This window comes from Macaca thibetana, chromosome 13, assembly GCF_024542745.1.
Source record: "Macaca thibetana thibetana isolate TM-01 chromosome 13, ASM2454274v1, whole genome shotgun sequence".
Lineage (NCBI taxonomy): Eukaryota > Metazoa > Chordata > Mammalia > Primates > Cercopithecidae > Macaca > Macaca thibetana.
The window spans coordinates 15,081,078-15,104,024 of record NC_065590.1 but is presented as its reverse complement, the minus strand read 5'-3'; the positions used below and the strand labels follow the sequence as shown (position 1 = coordinate 15,104,024).

The 22,947-nt window shown below is 52.2% G+C and overlaps 1 protein-coding gene across 4 annotated transcripts in view; it reads left to right on the top strand.

Annotated features, from left to right (window-relative positions):
- Positions 1-22,655, top strand: part of PSD4 (pleckstrin and Sec7 domain containing 4) — a 46,395-nt gene extending 23,740 nt beyond the window's left edge. For 2 of the 4 annotated variants that reach the window (XM_050753253.1, XM_050753252.1), the window contains exons 2-17: positions 2,256-3,422; positions 4,860-4,985; positions 5,281-5,356; positions 5,795-6,170; positions 12,080-12,289; positions 12,767-12,847; positions 12,977-13,089; positions 13,311-13,369; positions 13,582-13,671; positions 15,496-15,539; positions 15,910-16,070; positions 17,293-17,363; positions 17,476-17,642; positions 18,461-18,605; positions 18,803-18,946; positions 20,884-22,655. In XM_050753253.1, coding sequence (XP_050609210.1) covers positions 2,367-3,422; positions 4,860-4,985; positions 5,281-5,356; positions 5,795-6,170; positions 12,080-12,289; positions 12,767-12,847; positions 12,977-13,089; positions 13,311-13,369; positions 13,582-13,671; positions 15,496-15,539; positions 15,910-16,070; positions 17,293-17,363; positions 17,476-17,642; positions 18,461-18,605; positions 18,803-18,946; positions 20,884-21,141 — 3,177 coding nt within the window. In that variant the 5' untranslated portion in view covers positions 2,256-2,366 and the 3' untranslated portion in view covers positions 21,142-22,655. The remainder of the gene's footprint in view (positions 1-2,255; positions 3,423-4,859; positions 4,986-5,280; positions 5,357-5,794; positions 6,171-12,079; positions 12,290-12,766; positions 12,848-12,976; positions 13,090-13,310; positions 13,370-13,581; positions 13,672-15,495; positions 15,540-15,909; positions 16,071-17,292; positions 17,364-17,475; positions 17,643-18,460; positions 18,606-18,802; positions 18,947-20,883) is intronic. The other 2 variants (XM_050753254.1, XM_050753255.1) reach the window with 2 other exon arrangements.
- Positions 22,656-22,947: the final 292 nt, after the last annotated feature.

Here is a 22,947-nt window from a genome sequence, read left to right as displayed (position 1 = left end):
CTAGGTGACCTTGAATAATAGCTGGACCCCTTGACCTTGTGAGAGAGCGCTGAGGGTTACCGTTTACTGAGTGTCTAACGGTGGGCCAAGCCTGGGCTGAAGGCCGGGCGAACCACCTCCATTAACCCTAGCTCCCCTCTGCAGTGGGGCTCCTAGATGCTAAGGAACTTTCCAGGCTCATCCACTCAACTGTAGGTGGCAGGACGGGGGTTTGAGCTGCGGTCCATGTGGCTATTGATTCAGCTCATGTTCTCTAGTGCTGGGCAGGGAGGGGCCGACCCCCATGGGATTTGTTATGTGCGCTGGTTGGGGCCCTGCATGCCAGTCAAGCTCCTGTCCTACAGCCTGCCTGTGGCGGGACCTCGGTGTGAGGTCTGGAGCCCTGGACGAGGACACCTGGGTTCACTCTGTTCATACTGGAGCAGGGACAGGGCAAAGAGAGCTGCAGACCGGAAGGTGGATGGTCTGGGGTCGGAGTCCGGCCCCTGTCACCAACTGTGGGTCATTAAGCCAGACTCAGGCTAAGGCTTCCTCATCTGTTAAACAGGGACACGCAGGGGACTGCTCCTCTTTCAGGTGTGAGGTTGGGGGAGTGGTGGGTGGGGACAGGCTTGGTTAACTGTGTGTGGAAGGGGCTGTTGTTCTTGGGGATCTGGAAGTCACACATGGTTCTAAATTGGGAGCATGCATGTGTTTGCTAATAGTCTTGTTCCCCCAAAATATTCCAATACAGCTCACAAGCACACACACAAGGCTTCAAGATAGAAATCTGTGAGTGAAGAAAGTGAGGCAAAGGGAAAATAAGAAAAGACAGCTGTTGGGTGCAGTGGCTCACACCTACCACTTTGGGAGGCCAAGGTGGGCAGATCACTTGAGGTCAGGAGTTCGAGACCAGCCTGGCTAGCATGGTGAAACCCCATCTCTACTAGAAATACAAAAAAAAAAAAAAAATTAGCAGGGCATGGTGGTGGACACCTGTAATTCTGGCTACTCGGGAGGCTGAGGCAGGAAAATCGCTTGAACCTAGGAGGCAGAGGTTGCAGTGAGCCGAGATCGTGCTGCTATATACTCTAGCCTGGGTGACAGAGCGAGACTCTGTCTCAAAAAAAAAAAAAAAAAAAAAAAAAAGACAGCTGAGTCAGGGTTCTTACGACGTGCCATAAGGACCTGTGTACTTGACCCTGCACTTCCACTGTGTGGAGAGCCAGCACGACGAGACAAACAAGTTACAAGCTTACAGTGTGCTTTGGATCAAAACAAGCCAGCTATTCTGAGGAAGCAGGGTTGCTCTGAGAGTCATGCAAGTGGTGGGCTGCATGCAGGGAATGGAGATGCAATGCATGTTTCTAGAAAACACACTCCGAGGTTCCTGGGCTCATCTGATAAGGGCCCATCCAGAGAGTTAGTGCAGCCCGTGCAGACAACAGCTCTGGGCAGATGTGAGGCAACTCCAGGCTGACACGGCTGCCACATCCCAGCCTCTTCCTCCCTAGAAGGCAGGGATCTGCTCTCCATGCAGCAGGTGGTCTGCTGGGTGGTGGGCAGCAGGACCGAAGCATCCTCCCTTCGTGAGGGCTTGGGCTGAGTTGAGCAGAGAGCCCCTTGCTGCGTCCACCTGGGCCAAATTCCAAGCTGTCAATAGCTTACAAGGACCAAGAAGCAGCCTGTGAACCAGCCTCGTGAACAGGGTAGGCCCCAAGGATAGGAGCCTTGGAAAGTGGAAGTAAGGCAGGCTGTGGCCTTCCTTTCGTGGGTGCCTGCTTCTTCCATGAGTCTGCTGCATTCTCTACCTCCAGTCTGTGTCTGTTTGGCTCCCACATGCTTTGGTTTACAGCTTTGGTTTACAGCGTGTAAACCAAAGCATGTGGGTTGCAGCTGCTTCCTTGATACCTAAAAGCATTTCTGCCTTCTGTTCCTGCTGCCAACCACCTCGGTCTCCATGCTCTCCAATCTAAATGCCCAAGAGAAGGATCTGATTTGGCCAGTTTGTTCTTTTCAGCTAAGTCACATGGGCTACCTTCAGCCAACAGATGGGTGTCTTTGGGGCAGGTGCTGCCCTGGTGCAAGTTTAGAGATTGTGGGGTCAGATAGAATACGTGGTATACTCCTTCCTCCCGGCAGGGCTGTGGCGGGCAGTGTCCCTTAGCAGAGGGCATAGATGGGGAAGACACTCCAAACACATCTAACACACTACATATGTGCCTCCAGAGGCTGACAGCCCTTCCCTAACCTGCACTTGCTTTGGGCATTTCCAGGGTAGATATGGATTCCCAGTTACCCCAGCGGCCGGTGCTCCCCCTAGTCCACACAGTGAGACTGTGAAAGCAGATACTCCGGGGGACTCCTGCACAGCTTTTGCTCTATGGATGATGGGTGACCACAGACTCTCTGGTCAACCCCAGCCCGTGGAAATTCTCAACCCGTTCTTGGGAGACAGCCTGGAGCCCCACCCAGGAGAGCGCCCAAGGGAAACGTGCAGCCATGAGGATCCACCGGAGCCTTGCGAGGGGCAAACCTGGGCCACTGATGCTCCTGAACCTACCAGACAAAATGCTCCTCCCTGGGGCTCCAGTGTGGAGCTCACACACCTGGGGAGCTGGGTCCATCAGGACCGGCCGGAGCCTTGCGAGGAGCAAACCTGGGCCACTGACCCTCCTGAATCTACCAGACAAGATGCTCCTCCCTGGGGCTCTGGTGTGGAGCTCACACACCTGGGGAGCTGCTCTGCCCAGGGGGAGCACAGGCAGAGCACAGCATCACCAGGGTCACCTGCGAACAGCCATCTACTGGGGACCCCACAGCAGGACCGGAGCACGTCCACGCAGGTAGTGTTCTGGGCAGGCATCCTGCAGGCCCAGATGTGTGTCCTAGACCTGGAGGAGGAGCTGGAGAAGACGGAAGGGCTCAAGGCTGGGCTGAAATGCTGTCTCCCCACGCCCCCTGTGGACCTCCCTGGGGTCACGGGCCTGCACTCCAGCCCACCTGAGGATGAAGACTCAGGGGAAGACAGCAGCGAGCCTGAGGGGGAGGGCCAGGCATGTCTGAGAGAGGGAACCCCAGACTCTTCCCCACAGTGGGTAGCCGAGGAGGAGAGCATGTTCTTCAGCAACCCGCTCTTCCTGGGGAGTCCTTTCTCAGAGAACAGTGCTTCTGGAGAGTGCTTTTCCTGGGGGGCTTCAGACTCCCATGCAAGTGTGAGGACTGGACCTGAGAGCCCAGCAACTCTGGAGACTCACCTCCCAGAAGACACGGTGCTGTGGGAACTGGAAAGTGAGCCGGATGTGGGGGACAGTGCTGCTACCAGTGGGCATCGTACCCCTCCATTCCCTGTGCCCGTCTATAAACCACACTCCATCTGCTGGGCCTCAGTGGCTGCCGCTGAGGGGGCTCCTGCAGCACCTCCTGGTCAGGGGGAGAGTGAGGTAAGCCCAGTCTTGGGAGCCAACCGGGGCTGTGCTGGGAACACAGAAGGGTCTTTTTCGGGGGTCACCAGGCCCAGGACATTCTTTTCTGATGTGAAGAGATTTTGGGATAACCTGCATCAGTATAGAGCAGGGTAATAGAGCAGAAAATCAGGACCAGTGTTTTCGTCAGAATGATAAGACATTTTATCAATGCCATGATGTCAGCTGATGTCAGCTGATAATTAAATCCACAAATGTCTCCATCTCACCAGCTCCAAGGGGCTATGCTTAGATACGTTTGGAGAACAAACAGCTCCTCTAATTGCAGCATGTTCCAGGCCATTCTGATTCTTCCCCTCCCACCTCCAAGACATTCCCAACTGTTAACAGGGCAGCGCTCAGCCTGCAAGGGTGACCTCTGCCCCTAGCAGAGAGATGCCTATTTCAAAAGTCCTGTCCTCTCTCTCTTCTTGACAGATTTCAGCATGTTGTTACTTTTAGCTCACCGTCTGTCATTCTTCCCACGTCCAGTGTCAATAGATCAGGCCCATATGACAATGGCAGAGATTCTTAATATCAACTAAGGATGGGGACATGCTCTGTGAGACAATAGGGAGCACAGTTTTCCCAGGGAAGCCTCTCTTTAAGAGATAAGGAGACTCAATATGGTAGAGTGTGGCTGTAATTTTCTAATCTCTCAATTCCCTGAGAACAATGAAGAGCTATTACCCAGAGCAACTCTATTAGCCAGGGCAACTCTGTCACTGGAGCCCCAAGATCAGAGGAGCTCCTGGGTACTGATGGGAGTCCCCTCCACATGGGCCAAGGCCCCCAATGTAGGGCAGTTAGAGCTGTGCCTGTGGAGGTCCATTTTCTCAGGACTTTCTTTTTTCTTTTTTTTTGAGACGGAGTCTTGCTATGTTGCTCAGGCTGGAGTGCATTGGTGCCATCTCGGCTGACCCTCCACCTCCCAGGTTCAAGCGATTCTCCTGCCTCAGGCTCCCAAGTAGCTAGGATTATAGGTGTGTGCCACCACATTCAGCCAATTTTTGTATTTTTAGTAGAGATAGGGTTTCACCATGTTCACCAGGCTGGTCTCGAACTCCTGACCTCAGGTGATCCACCGGCCTGGGCCTCCCAGAGTGCTGGGATTACAGTCCTGAGCCACTGCGCCTGCCATGGACTTTCTTGCTCTGAGCACTAACTTCTCAGAGGGAAGCCTGGGAGCGCTATAAGTTGGAGATTGGCTTATGTCTGGGAAGGCAGAGCCCACCTAGCCCACTGCCTGGGGCTATCACCCTCCCTAAAACACAGCCCCTTCTTGGGCTGGCACTACCTGAGGCAGGGCCATCTGGGCAGACTGTGAAGGGAGGCCTCATGGGATTTGAGGAAGGCCTTGGGAGCAATTTTCCTCTAGTCACCTCTTCTCTCCTTCTCTCCTCTGTTTCTCTCTAGACTTCTCAGGGAGATAGGCTTGGTCCTGCTCCATCTGCAGCACCGTGTGTGGACGAAGCATTGACCTGGGAATCAGGATGTATCGGATCTGATCTTGGCCCTGCTGCACATCCTGTGCAATCTTGGGCAAGTCACTTCCCCTTTCTGGGCCTCACTTTCTCCATCTTTGGAGGAGGAATATGAGCCCATTCAGTTCCAGGGCCTAGCACCGACAATCCTAGCATGTGGGGCTTCTCACATCCAGGACTCGCCTTCTGAACTGAGGCTCCAGCCTGGGTGGGAGGATTACGGTGGGGCTTCTGCCTACTCATGGCATCCTTCCCCTCCCCTCTTTTCCCCGTCATCTCCCTACCTGGCCTCTCCCCCATCCACCTCTCTGTGCCTCCAGGGCTCATGGGAATGCCTCTGCCTCTCTCAACAGGCCTCTCCCAGCCCTGAGGGCTGGCAGGGAGGAGGTCCTTTTTGGCCCCAGGTGACTCTTAACTCCCAGGACAGAGGTGAGCCCTAATAAGGGGGTTTGGGAAATTGGGTCCTGGGAGGCTTTGGAATTTGCAGTGGGGACAAAGATCATTCTTGGATCCATGGTTGCCATTAATGGGTCCCATTGTATTGTGTTTAAGCCAGACAGACTTGGGGTTAAATCCTGCCCTTTTAGAATGTAAATGAAGGAAATGTACAAAAGGCCCAGCATTTCTTACCTCTGGGTCTTAGTGGTTTAGCAAAGGTCCTGAGCCCTTAGTTGCCTGGAGGCTGGAGTCCTGGGAGCCCACTGTCTGCTGCCTCTGCAAGTGGGAGAGGTCACTGCCTGAGGGAGGGACAGGGCATGCTGCCAGGCTCCAGGGGAGGAGCCCCAGGGAGGGAGCCTCTGGAGGTGGTGACCAGGCTGTTCTCCTGCCTCCTGCCCTGTGCCCGCCTCACTTCACATTCTTCCTCAGATGAGACGGAGGCTGGGCACCTCCGGGAATCTGCTCCCACCTTGGCCCCCAGCCCCTGGAGGAGCCCAGCTTCTTCTCCAGAGCCTAGCAGCCCAGAATCTGAGAGCAGAGGCCCTGGTCCCAGGCCCAGCCCTGCATCGTCCCAGGAGGGCAGCCCACAGCTTCAACACCACAGCTCAGGCATTTTGCCCAAGTGGACACTAGACGCTTCACATTCTTCACTCTTGGAGACGGATGGGGAAGAGCCAAGGTCCTTGAAGAGAGAGGAGGCAGGGGAGGCCCCAAACCCAGGCGAGGACGTAAAGAGTGAAGGAATAGCCAGGCCTGCAGAGACTGGAGACATCCAACCTGACATTCACCTGACTTCGGCAGAACAGTAAGTCTCAGACTAACTGGCTGTCATGCTCCTAATGATGGATACATTTAAGAATATCCTAGTCTGGACAGAGCGTGAGAAACGCACATTGGAATTAAGCATACTCACATTTATTAAGCAAGGATTATATGAGTGGGCACCAGGAAAGAGCTTTGAGGAAGACCGTAAGGTTCAGAAGCATCAGAAACAAAACAGCAGATAGTTACACACATGGAGGCGAGATCTGAGTGTGCTGGGGCAGGGCTTTCAAAGAAGCATCCACAGTTGGAGACCAGGAGAGGAGGAAGGGGAGGAAGTGTCCAGGGAATCTGAGCAAGGGCGTGTGCCTGCCCAGAAAAATGGGAGTCATGCTGGCAGGCCAGGGAAGTACAAGGTCAGAGCTTGTGATGTGGGGATTATGGACAGCTGTGAATTTGAGGCGGTATCTGGGAGGCATTCACCAAAGAACCTAGGCCTGGGGCACTGGCTCAGATCTCATCAAGTGGAGGTTTGATGGGGACCAAGGGAATGGATCCTGGGGCCCAACATAGGATTGTGTAACCCCAGAACTGTGACCAGAGGTAGGAATAGGCCAACTGGGAAACCATCCTAGATGTCTACTTGTCCCAGAATGCTGCCTCAAGACTGTCAACCCCTGGGATCTCTACACTGAAAAAGGGGTTTTGTTCTCTAACTGGCTGAATGTGAGTCATATTAATGGGACTAGCAGGAGCCAGCAGTGGTTCATGTCATGGACATAATGGTGCAGTCCATGCAGGTTAGTTGTTGCAAGGGTGCCCTGAGCTCAGGGCCTTCAATGGTGGGGCCTCAAGGAGCTGGACCCAGTGCCTCAGGGAAGAGACAGAGCCATAGCCAGACTGAATTAGCCTGGCCTGGGACCAGGAGAACCCCAAGAGGAAGGTATTCATGCAAGGTCTCCAGGTCCGGGGCCTTGTGCTTCCTCAGGGAAAGCACAGCCATGTTCCGAGTTTCTCTTACCTCAGGCGGCAGGTGTGTCCCTGTGAGGACCCCAGCGTTGTTTTCTCCAATGCAAGGCACTTGGGATTGTCTCCCTCACCTGTCCCGCGGTCCTCCTATACCTCCTTGTCTCTTCCCCACCTCCCAGCTCTGGCTGTAGCCTCCACTCCTAGATCTGGAGCCAAGAAAGCTGAAAGGATGGGCTGAGAACAGGAAGCTAGGTGGGCTCTAGTAATGGCAGCAGCTGGGGTAGTTCAGCAGGTGGTCCTCAGCCTCTCCCTTCCCCCACCTAGCAGCCTGGATGACTAGGAGACTGGGTGGTGACCTATGATCCAGTGTGAACAGGCCCAGGTGACCCCCAGCAGACTCAGAACCTCCGAGTCTGGCACTAAGACTCTCAGATGTCACTTAGTCCAATCTTTACCTGACTCTTCCGCTTCCCCCACAACGTCACAATCAGGTGTGGGGTATTCTAGTTATGTAAACATTCATTATCCAAGTGACACAGTGAGGAAGTTGAACTGGTAAGCAGGAATTATCATAATATGAAAATGTTCCCTGATAAACAGACGCATAACATTAGGCTTCACTTAAGCACCCTCTCCACCTAACACAGACGGGTCAGGGGCTTTGCTGGTGACTTCTCACTGCCTCTTGAGGCTCATAAACACTCCACAATGCAGGAGAAGCACAACAGAAGCTAACAGAAAAGTGTAATTACAAATCTTGTCAAAAAACATATGATTTCCTGAGGTCTATGAAAGTGATGCTGAAAGACCTCACAAATCACAGGGAAAGCCACTGACAAATGAGGAGCCAAAACAGACTGTCCCGTGAACAACGGAAGAGGCGGAAATAAAAATGAAGAACCAATTGTCACATCTAAAGAGAATTACTTGAATAATCAACTGACAAAGCCCTAAAATATGCTTTGAAAAATGACCTAGTCAATTAGCATTCTTACTAAAATAATACTTAGATGAGGGAGCACTTTGAAAAAAAAGTATGCAAATATAAATTATCATAAAATTATACACTTTATTTATTTATTTATTTATTTATTTATTTATTTATTTATTTCTGGGACAGAGTTTTGCTCTTGCTGCCCAGGCTGAAGTTCAATGGTGCAATCTTGGCTCGCTGCAACCTCTGCAGCGACTGAACCTCTGTTCAAGCGACTCTCCTGCCTCAGCTTCCTGAGTAGCTGGGATTACAGGCGTGTGCCACCATGCCTGGCTAATTTTTGTACTTTTAGTAGAGAGGGGGTTTCACCATGTTGGCCAGGCTGGTCTTGAACTCTCAAATCCACCTGCCTCAGCCTCTGAAAGTGCTGGGATTACAGGCTTGAGCTGCCATGCCCGACCCCACTTTATTATTTTATTTTATTTTTTTAACTTGAATTTTCTTTTCTTTCTTTTTTTATAACTTTTATTTCCATAGGTTATTGGGGAACAGTTAGTGTTTGGTTACATGAGTAAGTTCTTTAATGGTGATTTGTGAGGTTTGGATGCACCCATCACCAGAGCAGTGTACACTGCACCCTATTTGTAGTCTTTTATTCCTCACCCGCTTCCGGCTGTTTCCCCGAGTCCCCAAAGTCCATTGTGTCATTCTTATGCTTTTGCATCCTCATAGGTTAGCTCCCACTTATAAGTGAGAACACATGATGTTTGGGTTTCCATTCCTGAGTTACTTCACTTAGAATAATAGTCTCCAATCTCATCCAGGTTTCTGTGAATGCCATTCATTCATTCCTTTTTATGACTGAGTAGTATTCAATAATATATATATGTATATATTCAATCTATATATGTATATTCAATCATATATGATTCAATTATATATAATTGTAGATATGTAATTGTGGGTGTGTATATATACACACACACACACACACCACAGTTTCTTTATCCACTCGTTGATTGATGGGCATTTTGGTTGGTTGCACGATTTTGCTATTGTGAATTGTGCTGCTATAAACATGTGTGTGCAAGTATCTTTTTCTTATAATGACTTATTTTCCTCTGGGTAGATACCCAGTAGTGGGATTGCTGGATCAAATGGTAATTCTACTTTTGGTTCTTGAAGGAATCTCCACACTGTTTTCCATAGTGGTTGTATGAGTTTATATTCCCACCATCAGTGTAGAAGTGTTTCCTATTGACCTCATCCATGCCAACATCTATTTTTTGATTTTTTGATTATGGACATTCTAGCAGGAGTAAGGTGGTATTGCATTGTAGTTTTGATTTGCATTTCCCTGATCATTAGTGATGCTGAGCATTTTTTCATATATTTATTGGCCATTTGTATATCTTTTTGAGAATTGTCTATTCATGTCCTTAGCCCATTTCTTGATGGGACTGTTTGTTTTTTTCTTGTTGATTTGTTTGAGTTCATTGTAGATTCTGGATATTAGTCCTTTGTCAGATATATAGATTGTGAAGATTTTTTCCCACTCTGTGGGTTTTCTGTTTACTCTACTGACTGTTCCTTTTATCGTGCAAAAACTCTTCAGTTTAATTAGGTCCTGGCAATTTATCTTTGTTTTTATTGCATTTGCTTTTGGTTCTTGATCATGAAATCCTTACCTAAGCCAATGTCTAGAAGGGTTTTTCCAACGTTATCTTCTAGAATTTTTATAGTTCCAGGTCTTAGATGTAAGTCATTAATACATCTTGAGTTGATTTTTGTATAAGGTGAGAGATGAGGATCCAGTGTCATTCTCCTTCTTGTGGCTAGTTAATTACCCAACACCATTTGTTGAAAAAGTGTGTCCTTCTTGTGACTAGCCAATTATCCCAATACCATTTTTTGAGAAGTGTGTCCTTTCCCCACTTTATGTTTTTGTTTACTTTGTTGAAGGTCAGTTGGCTGTAAATTGTACACTTTAAATGGGTGAATTGGATGGTATGTGAATTATATTTCAAAATAGCTGTTTTTATCATTATTATTTTTTGAGACACGATCTCACTCTGTTGCCCAGCCTGGAGTGTGAGGTACAATCATGAATCACTGAATCCTCAGCCTCCCAGGCTCAAGTGATCTTTCCATTTTAGCCTCCCAAGTAAGTGGGACCACAGATGTGTACCACTACACCCAGCTAATTTTTACTTATTTTTATTTTTGGTGGAGATGTGGCCTCGCCCTGCTGCCCAGGTAGACCACAAGGCTGGTCTCCAACTCTTGAGCTCAAGCAATCCTCCCACCTCAGCCTCCCAGAGTCCTGGGATTATAGGGATGAGCCACTGCACCCAGCCTGTTACTGTTTTTAACGGGCTTTATGATCTTACTGTGAAAATCAAGCATGAATACAAGATGTCTTATCCAGCCAGAAAACTTGTGCTGGGAAAATTAAATTTTAGGCATTGTGTTTAATATAAGATTTAAATAAACTTATTTGTACAATGTCTAGTATCATTTACCAAGATAAAGCTCCAATTAAACCTTTTCATTATTTGTTATGAAAGTATGTTCTCATTTTAGTTAGATTTACTTACTTCTATTTTGGGTTGGGTGAACTTTAATTTTTGGCATGAAGAACTCTCCCTTTTCAGAGGCTGGAACATCTCTGGCTACCAAGCCTATGAACCTCTGCACAGGGCAGCCTAGTTTCCAGACGCATATAAATGATGATTTTTTGGTTTCTGGCAGTGATTGACATTCTGTCACCATCACCCAAGGACCCCATAATGGGAGTGGGGTTAACCCTCCCATTAACCCTGACCCAGCCGTGTTAGGTAGCGAGGGTGCTTAAGTGAATTCTAATGTTATACGTCTGTTTATCAGGGATTGTTTTCTTTTTCTTTTTTTTCCTTTGAGACGGCATCTTGCTCTGTTGCCCAGGCTGGAGTGCAGTGGTGCAATACCGGCTCACTGGAATTTCTGTCTCCTGGGTTCAAGGGATTCTCCTGCCTCAGCCTCCCGAGTAGTTGGGACTACAGACATGCACCACCGTGCCTAATTTTTGTATTTTTAGTAGAGAGGGGGTTTTGACATGATGGCCAGGCTGGCTTCGAACTCCTGGCCTCAAGTGATCCACCTACCTTGACCTCCCGAAGTTGTAAGATTACAGGCGTGAGTACTGTGCCCAGCCCCATGGAATGTTTTCATATTATGATGTATTCTGCTTACTGGTTCAACTTCTTAACTGTATCACTGGATAGTGAATGTTTAAATAACTAGAATACCCCACACCTGATTTTGACGTTGTCGGGGAAGCAGAAGAGTCAGGTAAAGATTGGACTGAGTGACATCTGAGAGTCTTAGTGCCAGACTCGGAGGTTCTGAGTCTGCTGGGGGTCACCTGGGCCTGTTCACACTGGATCATAGGTCACCACCCAGTCTCCTAGTCATCCAGGCTGCTAGGTGGGGGAAGGGAGAGGCTGAGGACCACCTGCTGAACTACCTCAGCTGCTGCCATTACTAGAGCCCACCTAGCTTCCTGTTCTCAGCCCATCCTTTCAGCTTTCTTGGCTCCAGATCTAGGAGTGGAGGCTAGAGCCAGAGTTGGGAGGTGAGGAAGGGACAAGGAGGTATAGGAGGACCGCGGGACAGGTGAGGGAGACAATCCCACGTGCCTTGCGTTGGAGAAAACAACGCTGGGGTCCTCACAGGGACACACCTGCCGCCTGAGGTGAGATAAGGTCGGAACATGGCTGTGCTTTACCTGAGGAAGCACAGGGTAGACCTGGAGACCTTGCATGAATACCTTCCTCTTGGGGTTCTCCTGGTCCAGACCTGGAGACCTTGCATGAATACCTTCCTCTTGGGGTTCTCCTGGTCCCAGGCCAGGCTAAGTCAGTCTGGCTGCAACTCTATCTCTTCCCTGAGTGAGGGCCTGGGTCCAGCTCCTCCAGGCCCCACCATTCAAGACACTGAGCTCGGGGAACTCTTGCCACAAGTGTCCTGCAAGAACACTTGACCCAGAGCTCCTGCATGTCTATCTCAAGTGAGAATCTGAGGACACCGATGAACTCTTCTAGGCTTCCTGGAAGCCCTATGCCCCAAGCACGGTCCCCAGAGGAAGGCCAGAGACCACCAGCTGGAGACAAGCTAGCTAATGGCATCAGGAACAACAAGGTAGCCTGGAACTTGGCCTCACGCCTCTATCGCCTGGAGGGCTTCCGGAAGTCTGAAGTGGCTGCCTACCTGCAGAAGAAGTAAGGGGCTTTGAGCCTGGGGGAGGCTGGAGGCTGAGGCAGCCAGGGAAGAGCTGCTGAAGGGCTCCCTCCACTGGCCACCCTCCCCTTCCCATCCCTGCCCTGTTCCCTCCCCATCTCCCCTCCTAACTTTTCCCCCTTACCTTCACTGTGTCTGCTGCTTCCTCTCAGTCATGGTCACACTGTGTCACCTCTTCTCCACACCCTTGGTCCTTAGGCCTCGCTGCCTTGCCAACCAGAGTCCATAGGTCCCTCCCGGTGTCGCCCAGTGTACACTGAATAGGGTAGCAGGGCATACCAGACCCTGGCTGCCCCCTTGTCCTGTCAGGACCCAAGGCCCAGTGTGCCTGCGCCCTTCCCTTGCTCACCCCCACCGCATCAGGCCCCATAATGTGTGCGGGTCCTGAGGGCCCCAGTGCACCTGCGGCCCCAGCCCAGGCCCCTGGCGCAGACTCCATGCCCCTTTTCCCTCTGCAGCAATGACTTTAGCAGGGCTGTGGCTGAGGAGTACTTGTCCTTCTTCCAGTTTGGAGGCCAGAGCCTGGACCGAGCCCTCCGGTAATGTCTTTGGGTCCTCTCTGGGGAGGCTGTGGAGGATGGCATGGGGCAGTGGCACCAGCCTGAGGCTGGGATCTGATTGGCCCTTAGCTCCTGGGCTCTCTCCTTGACCCTGGCCCTTCTTTACAGGAGCTTCCTCCAGGCCTTGGTGCTCAGTGGGGAGACTCAGGAACGGGAGCGAATCCTCTACCAGTTCTCCAGACGCTTCCACCACTGCAATCTGGGGGTCTTCCCCTCAGTAGGTAGGGAGGGGCTGACCCTGACAGCAGAGCAGGGACACTTTGGGGTGCCCTTGTCTGCCTGGGAGTTTAGTAGGTGACAGTGAACTGGGGGGAGTGTGTTGGGGGCTGTGGAGAATGGAAGCATTCCAGGGGTTCTGAGGTTACCCCACCCAGTGTGGGCAAAGGAAACAGGAACCCTGGTTCCAGTGAGCTTTCTCTCCACTCACCTATCTCTGGGGCAGATTCTGTACACACCTTGACATGTGCAATCATGCTTCTTAACACGGACCTGCATGGACAGGTAAGACGGTGGAGAGAGTCCCTGTGGGAACTGAGGCTGGGGCTGTGGCAAGGGGTTCGGGGAGGAGAAGACCAGAGGCCTGAGACCGGGCAGGGAACACCCCTGAGGGATGTGGGTCTGGGGAGCTGGAAAGGGTTCCATGGTGGCTGGCTGGGGGGTTATTCTATTGGGATGGAGTGTGCTCAAGTCGTCCCACTTCTCCATGGATACAGAACATTGGGAAGAGCATGAGCTGCCAGGAATTCATAACCAACCTGAACGGGCTGAGGGATGGCGGGAACTTCCCCAAGGAGCTGCTGAAGGTATGTGCCATGGATCTTCTTACGGGCTCAGGACCCGGGGATCCCTACTTAGGACCTGCAGCCTTGGTTCTTTGTTCCAAGGGAGATGCTGAGCTTGAGACTGGCTTTGCCAAAATATCCTTGAGAGAACAGGGCTTATTTATTGCAGGCTAGTAAAAGTGTGGTCCCTGGCTGGCAGCCTCAGAAGCATCTTGGAATTTGTTAGCCATGCAAATCTGCTGGCTCCCTGTGCTGGACTTACTGAATCAGACACTCTGAGACTGGGACCCCTAAAATATTTTCTTAAGTTTTCAAGTCATTCTTACCCCTTCAAAGTCTGAGAAGGGCAAAGCTACACACGGTGAAAGTCTGGAACTCAGACTTGGGAGCCTGGTGTTCCTGGGTTTGAATTCTAGTCTTGGGCAATTTGCTCCCTCTTGGCCAACTCAAGTTCCTCCTGAGGGTATTAACCACTTTACAATGCCATTATCAAGATGAAATAAAATCTGTCAAGTGCTCAGCACGGTGCTTGGCACACAGCATGTGTGTCATAAGCAATTAAAATCATTTGCTGTTTCATCACAGTCACGCATCACTTACTGATGAAGGTATGTTCTGAGAAATGCATCGTTGGGCAATTTCACTATTGTGTGAACATTACAGAGTGAACTTACACAAACCTAGATGTACAGCCCACTGCACACCAGGGCTATATGGGATAGCCTATTGCTCCTGGGCTACAAACCTGTATGGCATGCTGCTGTACTTAATACTGCAGGCAATTCTAACACAGTGCTGTACTTGTGTATCTAAACATAGAAAAGGTACAATAAAAACATGATAGAAAAGATTAAAAATGATACACCTGTATAGGACAGCTCCATCATAATCTTACGGGACTACTATCATGTATGCAGTTCATCCTTGACTGAACCATCATGATGCTGTTATATGGTACATAGCTGTACTTCATGAACATTTACTGAACACCTACTATGTGCCAGACATCTTGCTAGGCACTGCAAGGGCTATAAAAGCAAGTGAGATAACATCTACGTTAATACATCAAACTTTTAGCGCATCATTCATTCATTTACTGCACGTTTATTGTGGGGATTGGTCAGCCGGTTTCTTCTCCATCAGATCCCTCCCAGCAGTATGCCAGGAAGGCAATTCATTTCTCCTCCATGAGAACTAGTTAAGGCCTCACTCAGCATGGGCAGGACAGGGACTTGTCTGCCTTGGTCATCATCTTTTTTTTTTTTTTGAGATGGAATCTCGTCCTGTCACCCAGGCTGGAGTGCAGTGGTGTGATCTTGGCTCACTGCAACCTCCGCCTCCCAGGTTCAAGCAATTCTCTTGCTGAGGCTGAGGCCTCCTGAGTGGCTGGGATTACAGGTGCACGCCACCACTCCCAGCTAACTTTTTGTATTTTTAGTAGAGATGGGGTTTCATCATGTTGGCCAGGCTGGTCTCGAACTTCTGACTTCAGGTGATCCACCTGCCTCGGCCTCCCAAAGTGCAGGGATTACAGGCGTGAGCCACCGCCCCCGGCAGGTCATCTTTATGTCTCTAGCACCCAGCACAGTGCTTGTCACTGGGAAATGCTCCAGAAATACTTTGTTGCATGGATGGTTGAATGGATGGATGGATGGATGGATGGATGGATGGATGGATGGATGAATAGATGGATGGATGCTTGCCTACTCAAGGAGGAAGGGCAGCTATGTTGTGGGTGGAGGAGGCAGGCTGTACACATGCCCCTATCCTACCTCTGCCAGACAAAGAGGCTTTAGGCTCCACAGTCCTGAGTTTTCCCTGCCCACCTGTGTGCTTCTGTTCCAGGCCCTCTACTGGTCTATCCGCAGCGAGAAGCTCGAGTGGGCCGTGTGAGTGAGACCCCCTTTCCCCTGTCCTCCTCACTCCCCTCCCCTGTCTTTGGGCTGCCCTCCCTCTGTCACCCACCCAAGATTTAGAGAAACTCAGATAGTCCTCCCCTCTGAGTGGGACAAAGCCAGAGGCAGGGCTTGGGAGAGAGCATAGAGGAGCCCAAGTAATGCTGGAAGGCCAGTCGTAGTGGAACGTGGGGTACGGCAGAGTTTTCAGGAATTGATGGGTCTGCTCTGAAGGAGGAGTCCTTTTGGGGGGGTCCTGGGGTGTGGCTCCCCAGGAAAAGAGAGGTTGCTGAGGCTCTGGGAGGCAATGGATACCTGCCTCTTTGCGTAGTCAGCACTTCCAGCCCGATTCTCTGTTGTTCAGGGATGAAGAAGACGCAGCCAAACCTGAGAAGGCCCGGCCGTCCCTGCCAGCTGGCAAGATGAGCAACCCCCTCCTTCAGCTGGCTCAGGATCCCACGGTGCCCACCTACAAGCAGGGCATCCTGGCTCGGAAGATGCATCAAGATGCAGATGGCAAGAAGAGTGAGTGTCTGCTGCCCACAAACAGGGTGGTGTGCTGGGAGCGGCCCTGCTCAGGTACCTGTGCGGATGCATGCACAGGTGTGCAGAGAGATGGCCCGTGTTGAGGACAGGCAGCCAGCCCATGTTCCTTCCTCAGTGTGTACTGAACAGTGACCACAGGCTGGAAGCTGTGTGAGGCGCTAGAGGGTAGGTAGGAGAACCCAGACAAAACAGGCCTAGTTATTCCTGGACCCCAGAGTCCCTGTAGTAAGATAGAGATTAGACAAGTGTGTCAATGTCTGGGACAAAAAGGTAGCAAGAGCTGAGTGTCTAGGGGCTGAATCAAGTGAGGAGAAAAAGGTTTTTGGTTTTGCTTTGGAAGCGGGATGTGGGGACAGGGAGAAGTAAGGCTTCTGGTAAGTGATGGTATCTGCACTGAACTTTGGAGAGGAAGAGGGTCTGGAATTTGGAAGCTGGGCAGAGGGCATCCCACACAGAGAAAACAGCAAGCCAAGTTTGCTCAGAACATGGGGTGTGTGCAAGGGAGGTACACTTGTGGCAAAATTGCCAGGGCCTGCGTTTGGGCCTCATTCCGCAGGCAGCTGAAGGCTTTTGATTAGGGTACCAACATGACCAGAGTGATGATCTCAGCAGACTAATGTGCAAGCACAGATTGAACAGGGTGGGGCGACCAGGATGCGAATTAGCATTTGCTGTGAAGCCGCCGGGGCCCTAGGGCTCACCACACAAGACCAGGGTGGAGAGGTAGGGGGAAAAGAGGGCAGGTGGTGCTCAGAGTGGGGTACACAGGGAAGGACACCCCAAAGCTGGGCCCTGAGCCCTTGAGCCCCTCTGGATGGGTATGCAAGGTCAAGATCATCCTGCAGGGACTAGAAAGCTGTCTGGGTGGAGTTGTGTTTGTGTCTGGGTGTTTGCCACTACTTGGGGTAGTGGGTGTGTGTTCGGAGTTGGAGAGAGGATGATCTGTATGAATATCCATGTTTGGGTGTGAGTGGTTCTATGGTTTCATTTACAGGAGGGATTGCCTGTGTGTGGAGAGACTGTATGTGTTTGTTTATGATTGTATATGTTTTCTCGTGTTGGCATGTTCTGCATTTGTGTGCATCCTGGTGAGAGACTGGAGGTGGTGTGAGGGGCCGGGGGCATATGCACACTTGTGTGTGTCTGAGTGTGTCTGGATGCTGGTGCCCCCACCTACATTTGTGTTCTGTTCCTGGAACAGCGCCATGGGGCAAGCGTGGCTGGAAGATGTTCCACACCTTACTGAGAGGGATGGTTCTCTACTTCCTGAAGGTAGGAAAGGAGCCAACAGCCCTGTCAGAATGGGAGACTGAGAGAGGCCCAGAACCGTCTGGAGGGTGGGCAGGTGATGATAACCTCTTGTCTGAGCCCCTGTGACTGGTAGCAGGGAGAAGACCACTGCCTGGAGGGGGAGAGCTTGGTGGGGCAGATGGTGGACGAGCCCATTGGGGTGCACCACTCGCTGGCCACCCCCGCCACTCATTACACCAAGAAGCCGCATGTCTTCCAGCTGCGCACGGCCGACTGGCGCCTCTACCTCTTCCAGGCACCGTAAGTCCCTGGCGTGGGAGACTGTGGCAAGGCCTTGCCTTGCCCTAGTTCTCTCTCCACTGACCCTGCTGACACCTGAGGCCTGTGGACCCCGGGGCCCCTGGTGGGAATGGCCATACTGATCAGAAATTCTTAGAATGTGGCAGCACGAAGAGGAGCTGAGGACCAGGGATGACGCCCAGGCATTGCCTGCTTCCTCACCATCCTTGGCCAACTTTGCCAGTACAATATACCGTTTCCTCGTCGGTGGGATCAAGCCTCCCAGTTCAGAACACAGGATTCTGGGAAGCTGCTAACGATTGACCAAGTTTGGCATTTGTTATAAAATCTGTCGCCTTCTCAGACTGTCCTCTTTATTTTTTATTTTTGAGACAGAGTCTCGCTCTGTCGCCCAGGCTGGAGTGCAGTGACTCGATCTCGGCTCACTGCAACCTCTGCCTCCTGGGTTCAAGCGATTCTCATGCCTCAGCCTCCCGAGTAGCTGGGATTACAGGCGCGTGCCACCGTGCCTGGTTAATTTGTGTATTTTTAGTAGAGACGGGGTTTCACCATGTTGGCCAGGCTGGTCTCGAACTCCTGACCTCAGGTGATCCGCCTGCCAAGGCGTAGCCACAGCGCCCGGCCTCCAGATTTTCCTCTTTATTGATAAGAAATGCCATGGTCAGAGGTCGAGTGCCCTGCTAGTGGCAGGGCTCTAACTATGGGAGGCTGAGTCCTGAGCAGCTGGCCAGCTGTGCAACCAACCACAGGAGGGTGCGGGCGGAGGGTGACAGGACCAACTGTGTGTCCCTGGGGACCAACGACCTTCTTTGCCCCAGCACTGCCAAGGAGATGAGCTCCTGGATCGCGCGCATCAACTTGGCTGCGGCCACACACTCCGCGCCGCCCTTCCCCGCCGCCGTGGGCTCCCAGCGCAGATTCGTGCGGCCCATCTTGCCAGTGGGCCCCGCCCAGAGCTCCCTGGTATGGCCTCCGGGAAGGGGTGGGGTACGTTGAATTGGGAATGTGCACCTGGAGCCCCAGGACTAGCTCGGGGAGGCTGGAGGCCGGCTGCGCACCCGGCCTGGGAACTGAGGTGACCAGGAGGGCAGCACACCCGGGCCCGGAAAGCGGTGGAGGGGACGCCCGGGACAGCGTCCCTCACCGCCTGCCGCTCGCAGGAGGAGCAGCATCGATCCCATGAGAACTGCCTGGACGCTGCCTCGGACGACCTGCTGGATCTTCAGAGGAACTTACCGGAGCGGCGGGGCCGCAGCCGCGAGCTGGAGGAGTACCGCCTGCGGAAGGAGTACCTGGAGTACGAGGTGAGGGGCCGAGCCCACCTCCCCGCCGCTGCGCAGGACCCTCTCCGCCCTCTCGTGGCTGCCTCGGTCCCTGCAGCCGTCACTGCCCTGACCGCGCCGGGGCGGGGAGAGGCGCTTGCATGAAGGCAGCGCCCGTGTGTGATCTGTGCAAAGGGGCAGGGACTCTCACAGGGACACCCGCATGCACGGGCGTGCGCAAAGAGTGTGTGTCCCCATGCACTTAGGCCTTTCACCTCTTGTCCTGGGGGCACATAGCAGCTGCTTGTCTGGAAACACCCATAGCAGACGTTATTTTATAGTTTTCTTTCTCCTAAGAGTATATTTGACTTTTCCCAAGTTGAAGAAATGAACTGTACTTCAGCTGAATTGTTCCATCTAATACCTGCCAAATATTAATAGGTAGTATTTATGGAGCTTGTCTTCCTTGCATGGATTATCTCATTCAATTATCTAACAACTCTGGGTAGGCACTGGTATCCTCATTTTACAGATGAGGAAACTGAGGCACAGAGAAATTAAACTACTTGTCCAAACCTGGTAAATTTACATGCTGCTTCAAATGCCCCATTTATGGTCTTAACTAAGAAATGACCATTTTTTTTGTTTATGTTTTGTTTTGTTTTGAGATAAAGTCTCACTCTGTCACCCAAGCTAGAGTGCAGTGGCTCAATCTCAGCTCCCTGTAACCTCCGCCTCCCAGGTTCAAGTGATTCTCCTGCCTCAGCCTCCCAAGTAGCTGAGATTACAGGTGTGAGCCACCACCCCTGGCCAATTTTTGTATTTTAAGTAGAGACAGGGTTTCACCATGTTGGCAAAGCTGGACTTGAACTCCCGGCCTTGAGTGGTCTGCTGCCTCAGTCTCCCAAAGTGCTGGTATTACAGGTGTGATCCACTGCCCCTGGCCAGTAATGACTTTTGTTGGCTCTACAGCCCATGTTGAAATGTTTTATCCCCTAGTCTCCCCCAACCCTCACCCATCCACCCACATTCCCCAATTCTGTTTTGGTGTCACATCACTTCATCCGGGATCCTAACACTGGGTGCCTGCTTCAGGGGTCCTGAGTGCCTGCTTAGGGTGAGGGCCCACTGGGGAGGAAGCATAGGTTAATGCAATGTGAAAATAGAGGGAATCAGAGGCCACCCAGAGGCAGAGACCAGGAAGTGGGAATCAACATTGCCTCCTGCCTGTCCCCACGGCACCCTCATGCAGCCTTCTGCCTCTTTCAAGGCCCCAGCCTATCCCTTAGCTTGGTGGTTGTATCCATGGCTGTGAACTCCCCACTTTTCAGAGGCTTCAGGGTGTGGCTGTGAGGACCCAACCTCTTCCTCCCACTGACCAGCTAGGACATTTAGCAAGCCACCAGCCCTCCCTTCCACAATGATTTGTGCCCCTCCCAGGGCTGGCATGAGGATCCAATGGGATGGAGGGTGAGGAAGCACTTTGTAAACTGGAAACCATATCCTAAGGATGCTAGCTGCAGGGGCCTTAGTAGTACAGTGTTAAGCAGATGAGGGTGGTGAGCATCATGCTCCACAGATGCCAATTGTTAAAATGCTATTCAGACCCAATTAGGGCTGTACAGATGTGAGCTGTTTGTGTGTAGGGCTGCAAAGCTCTCAGGCATAGTGGGTGACACATCTTTTAGTGCCTCAAAGATGGAACGTGGCATAGAGATGTTAGTTACAGCACTCCAAGGGGTTGGTTATTATTAGAACAGGGCTGGGCTGATATGTGTCATTATAATACTATCCAGAGGTGTGCTCTGCAGTCTGCTTGCCCAAGCATTATACTGACACTCACTGTTGGTCCAGCCCTCTTTCTGCAGAGGTCTGTATCACCTTAGCTTCAAGTACCTGAGAGCTGTCCCTCACGATTCCAGCCTCCTCCCGGCCTGGAGCCAGGATGGTGCTAAGGTGGTGGGGACTGTGTGTTGCAGAAAACCCGCTACGAGACCTACGTGGAGCTGCTGGTGGCCCGCCTGCACTGCCCCTCCAATGCTCTGGACCTGTGGGAGGAGCAGCTGGGGAGGGAAGCTGGAGGCACTCAGGAGCCCAAGCTCAGCCTGAAGAAGTCCCACTCAAGCCCGTCCCTGCACCAGGATGAGGCTCCCACCACAGCGAAGGTGAAGCGCAACATCTCAGAGCGCAGAACCTACCGGAAGATCATTCCCAAGCGGAACCGCAATCAGCTGTGAAGCCAGCACCACCTCGGAGACACTGGCCCCTGCTCCAGGGTACACTTGAGATGGACCTCCCTGGAGGAGACTGATTTCAATGAGTCCACCATGATGGATGAGGCACCTCCTTTCCCTGCTGAAGGACAAACCTCATTTCCCTGTGGCCCTTATTCTCATGCTCACTGAAGCTTTCCTAATACTGCTGTGCTGCCCCCTACCCCCATGGCAGTCCCTCCAGAGCCCCAGTCCCTGGCCATGCCCAAGGGAAGAGGGAGGTTGAGGACTTGACTTTCCTCCCGGAGCTCATCCCATGTCACCCTGCAGGCCCCAGAATCCAGACTGGCCTCATTTCCTAGACCTGCTGGGAACTCAGCACTTGTTTGAGAACCAGTGCATACGTGGTGTGGCCTTGGCTTCTGGGGGAGAGCTTGGGGCAGCAGAGGCCCCTGGGCAACCCAGCCAGGGGAGCCACAGTCCTGAGAATGGTCTTGCTCTGGGAATTAGCTGACCTTCCTGGGGAGGCCCCAGGAGAGTGAATCAGGGACTCTTGAGAGATTCCCAGCCAGCCTCCTGTGACCCAGGGAGCAGAGTCGCTAAGGTCCTGCCCACTGAAGGGACAGCCTTCTGGGCAGAGACCTTGGGGGGCTTCAAGGGCTCCGCATGGCTGTGGGGCCCCGTGCCTTTGTCTCCTTTCCCCCTACAGTCGTCCTTTCCCCTGAAGCAGATGAAACAGTCTCACATACTCAACTGCCCATCAACAGAGCAGGGCTGGTGGCATGAGTGAGGGCTGGGCGGGGTGGGGCCTCCAGAGCTTTGCAGCGAACCCTGGAACCCTGGGAACAAGAAGCCTTTGTTCCAACAGAGCAGGGAAGGAGGTTCTCTAGGTTCAGACCACTGGAGAGGATAGAGCAGTAAAAGGTGGTGACAGTTTCCCTTAGGGGTCTGCCTGGCAGGAGCCACGGCTCAGGAGAGTTGTGGGGGATGGGATGGAGGCTGGAGACCAGGTGAGGCCCAGGCCAGGCTTGGGAGACTCTTCCGTGCTCCTTCCTACACATGCCTTAAAGCTTCCTTCCTGTGGGGTGCCTGGACCCCTTCCCCATCTCTGGCAGCTCAGAGGGTCTCTGCTGCTCTCCCCTGGGAAATCCCCTCGTCCTGCCCTCTGGCTGCCTCCCAGCTGGACTTGTTCTCTGAGGGAGGTTCCGGAGACTCATGGACTTGGGGCTCTGCCTGTAGGAAGGAGGCTGGGCCGGAGGGAGCAGCCACCATTGTCTCTGTTCAGCCAAGTGTGCAAGTAGGCTGCCCGCCAAGAGGGGGACTCTGCTACCCACTGCTGCCTGCCGGCTGACGCACTGCCTCCCCGGCCTTCCTGCTGGGCCACCCTCCTCCCTTCCCATGCTTGTTGTAATCAGCTCTGGGGCCTGGACCTCCACAAAGGAAGGCTGGCCCTTGGAGGCCATGTTTGGGTCTCCGGCCAGGTCCTGGGGCTAGGCCATGCACCCAATGGGTGCACAATAAATACAGGTCAAAAAAGACGGAGGTGTGTCAGTGCGTGAAGAAGGGAGGTCAGGCAGCTAGGACAACCTGCAATGTGGCAGGCTTCATCCCTCTTTGCTTCAAGTGTGTATGTGCGTCTGTGCGTGTGTGTATTGTCTGTGTCTGTGTGTTCATGCACATGCAGAAGTCACACGGTCGTAGGCTGTCAAAGCTGGAGGAGACCTCAGAATCATCCATCCACCTACTTGCTCATTTGTTCGTTCATTCATTTTGCAAATAATATGGGACGCTTTCTATGTGCCAGTACTAGGGGATTCACAAATGAATTAA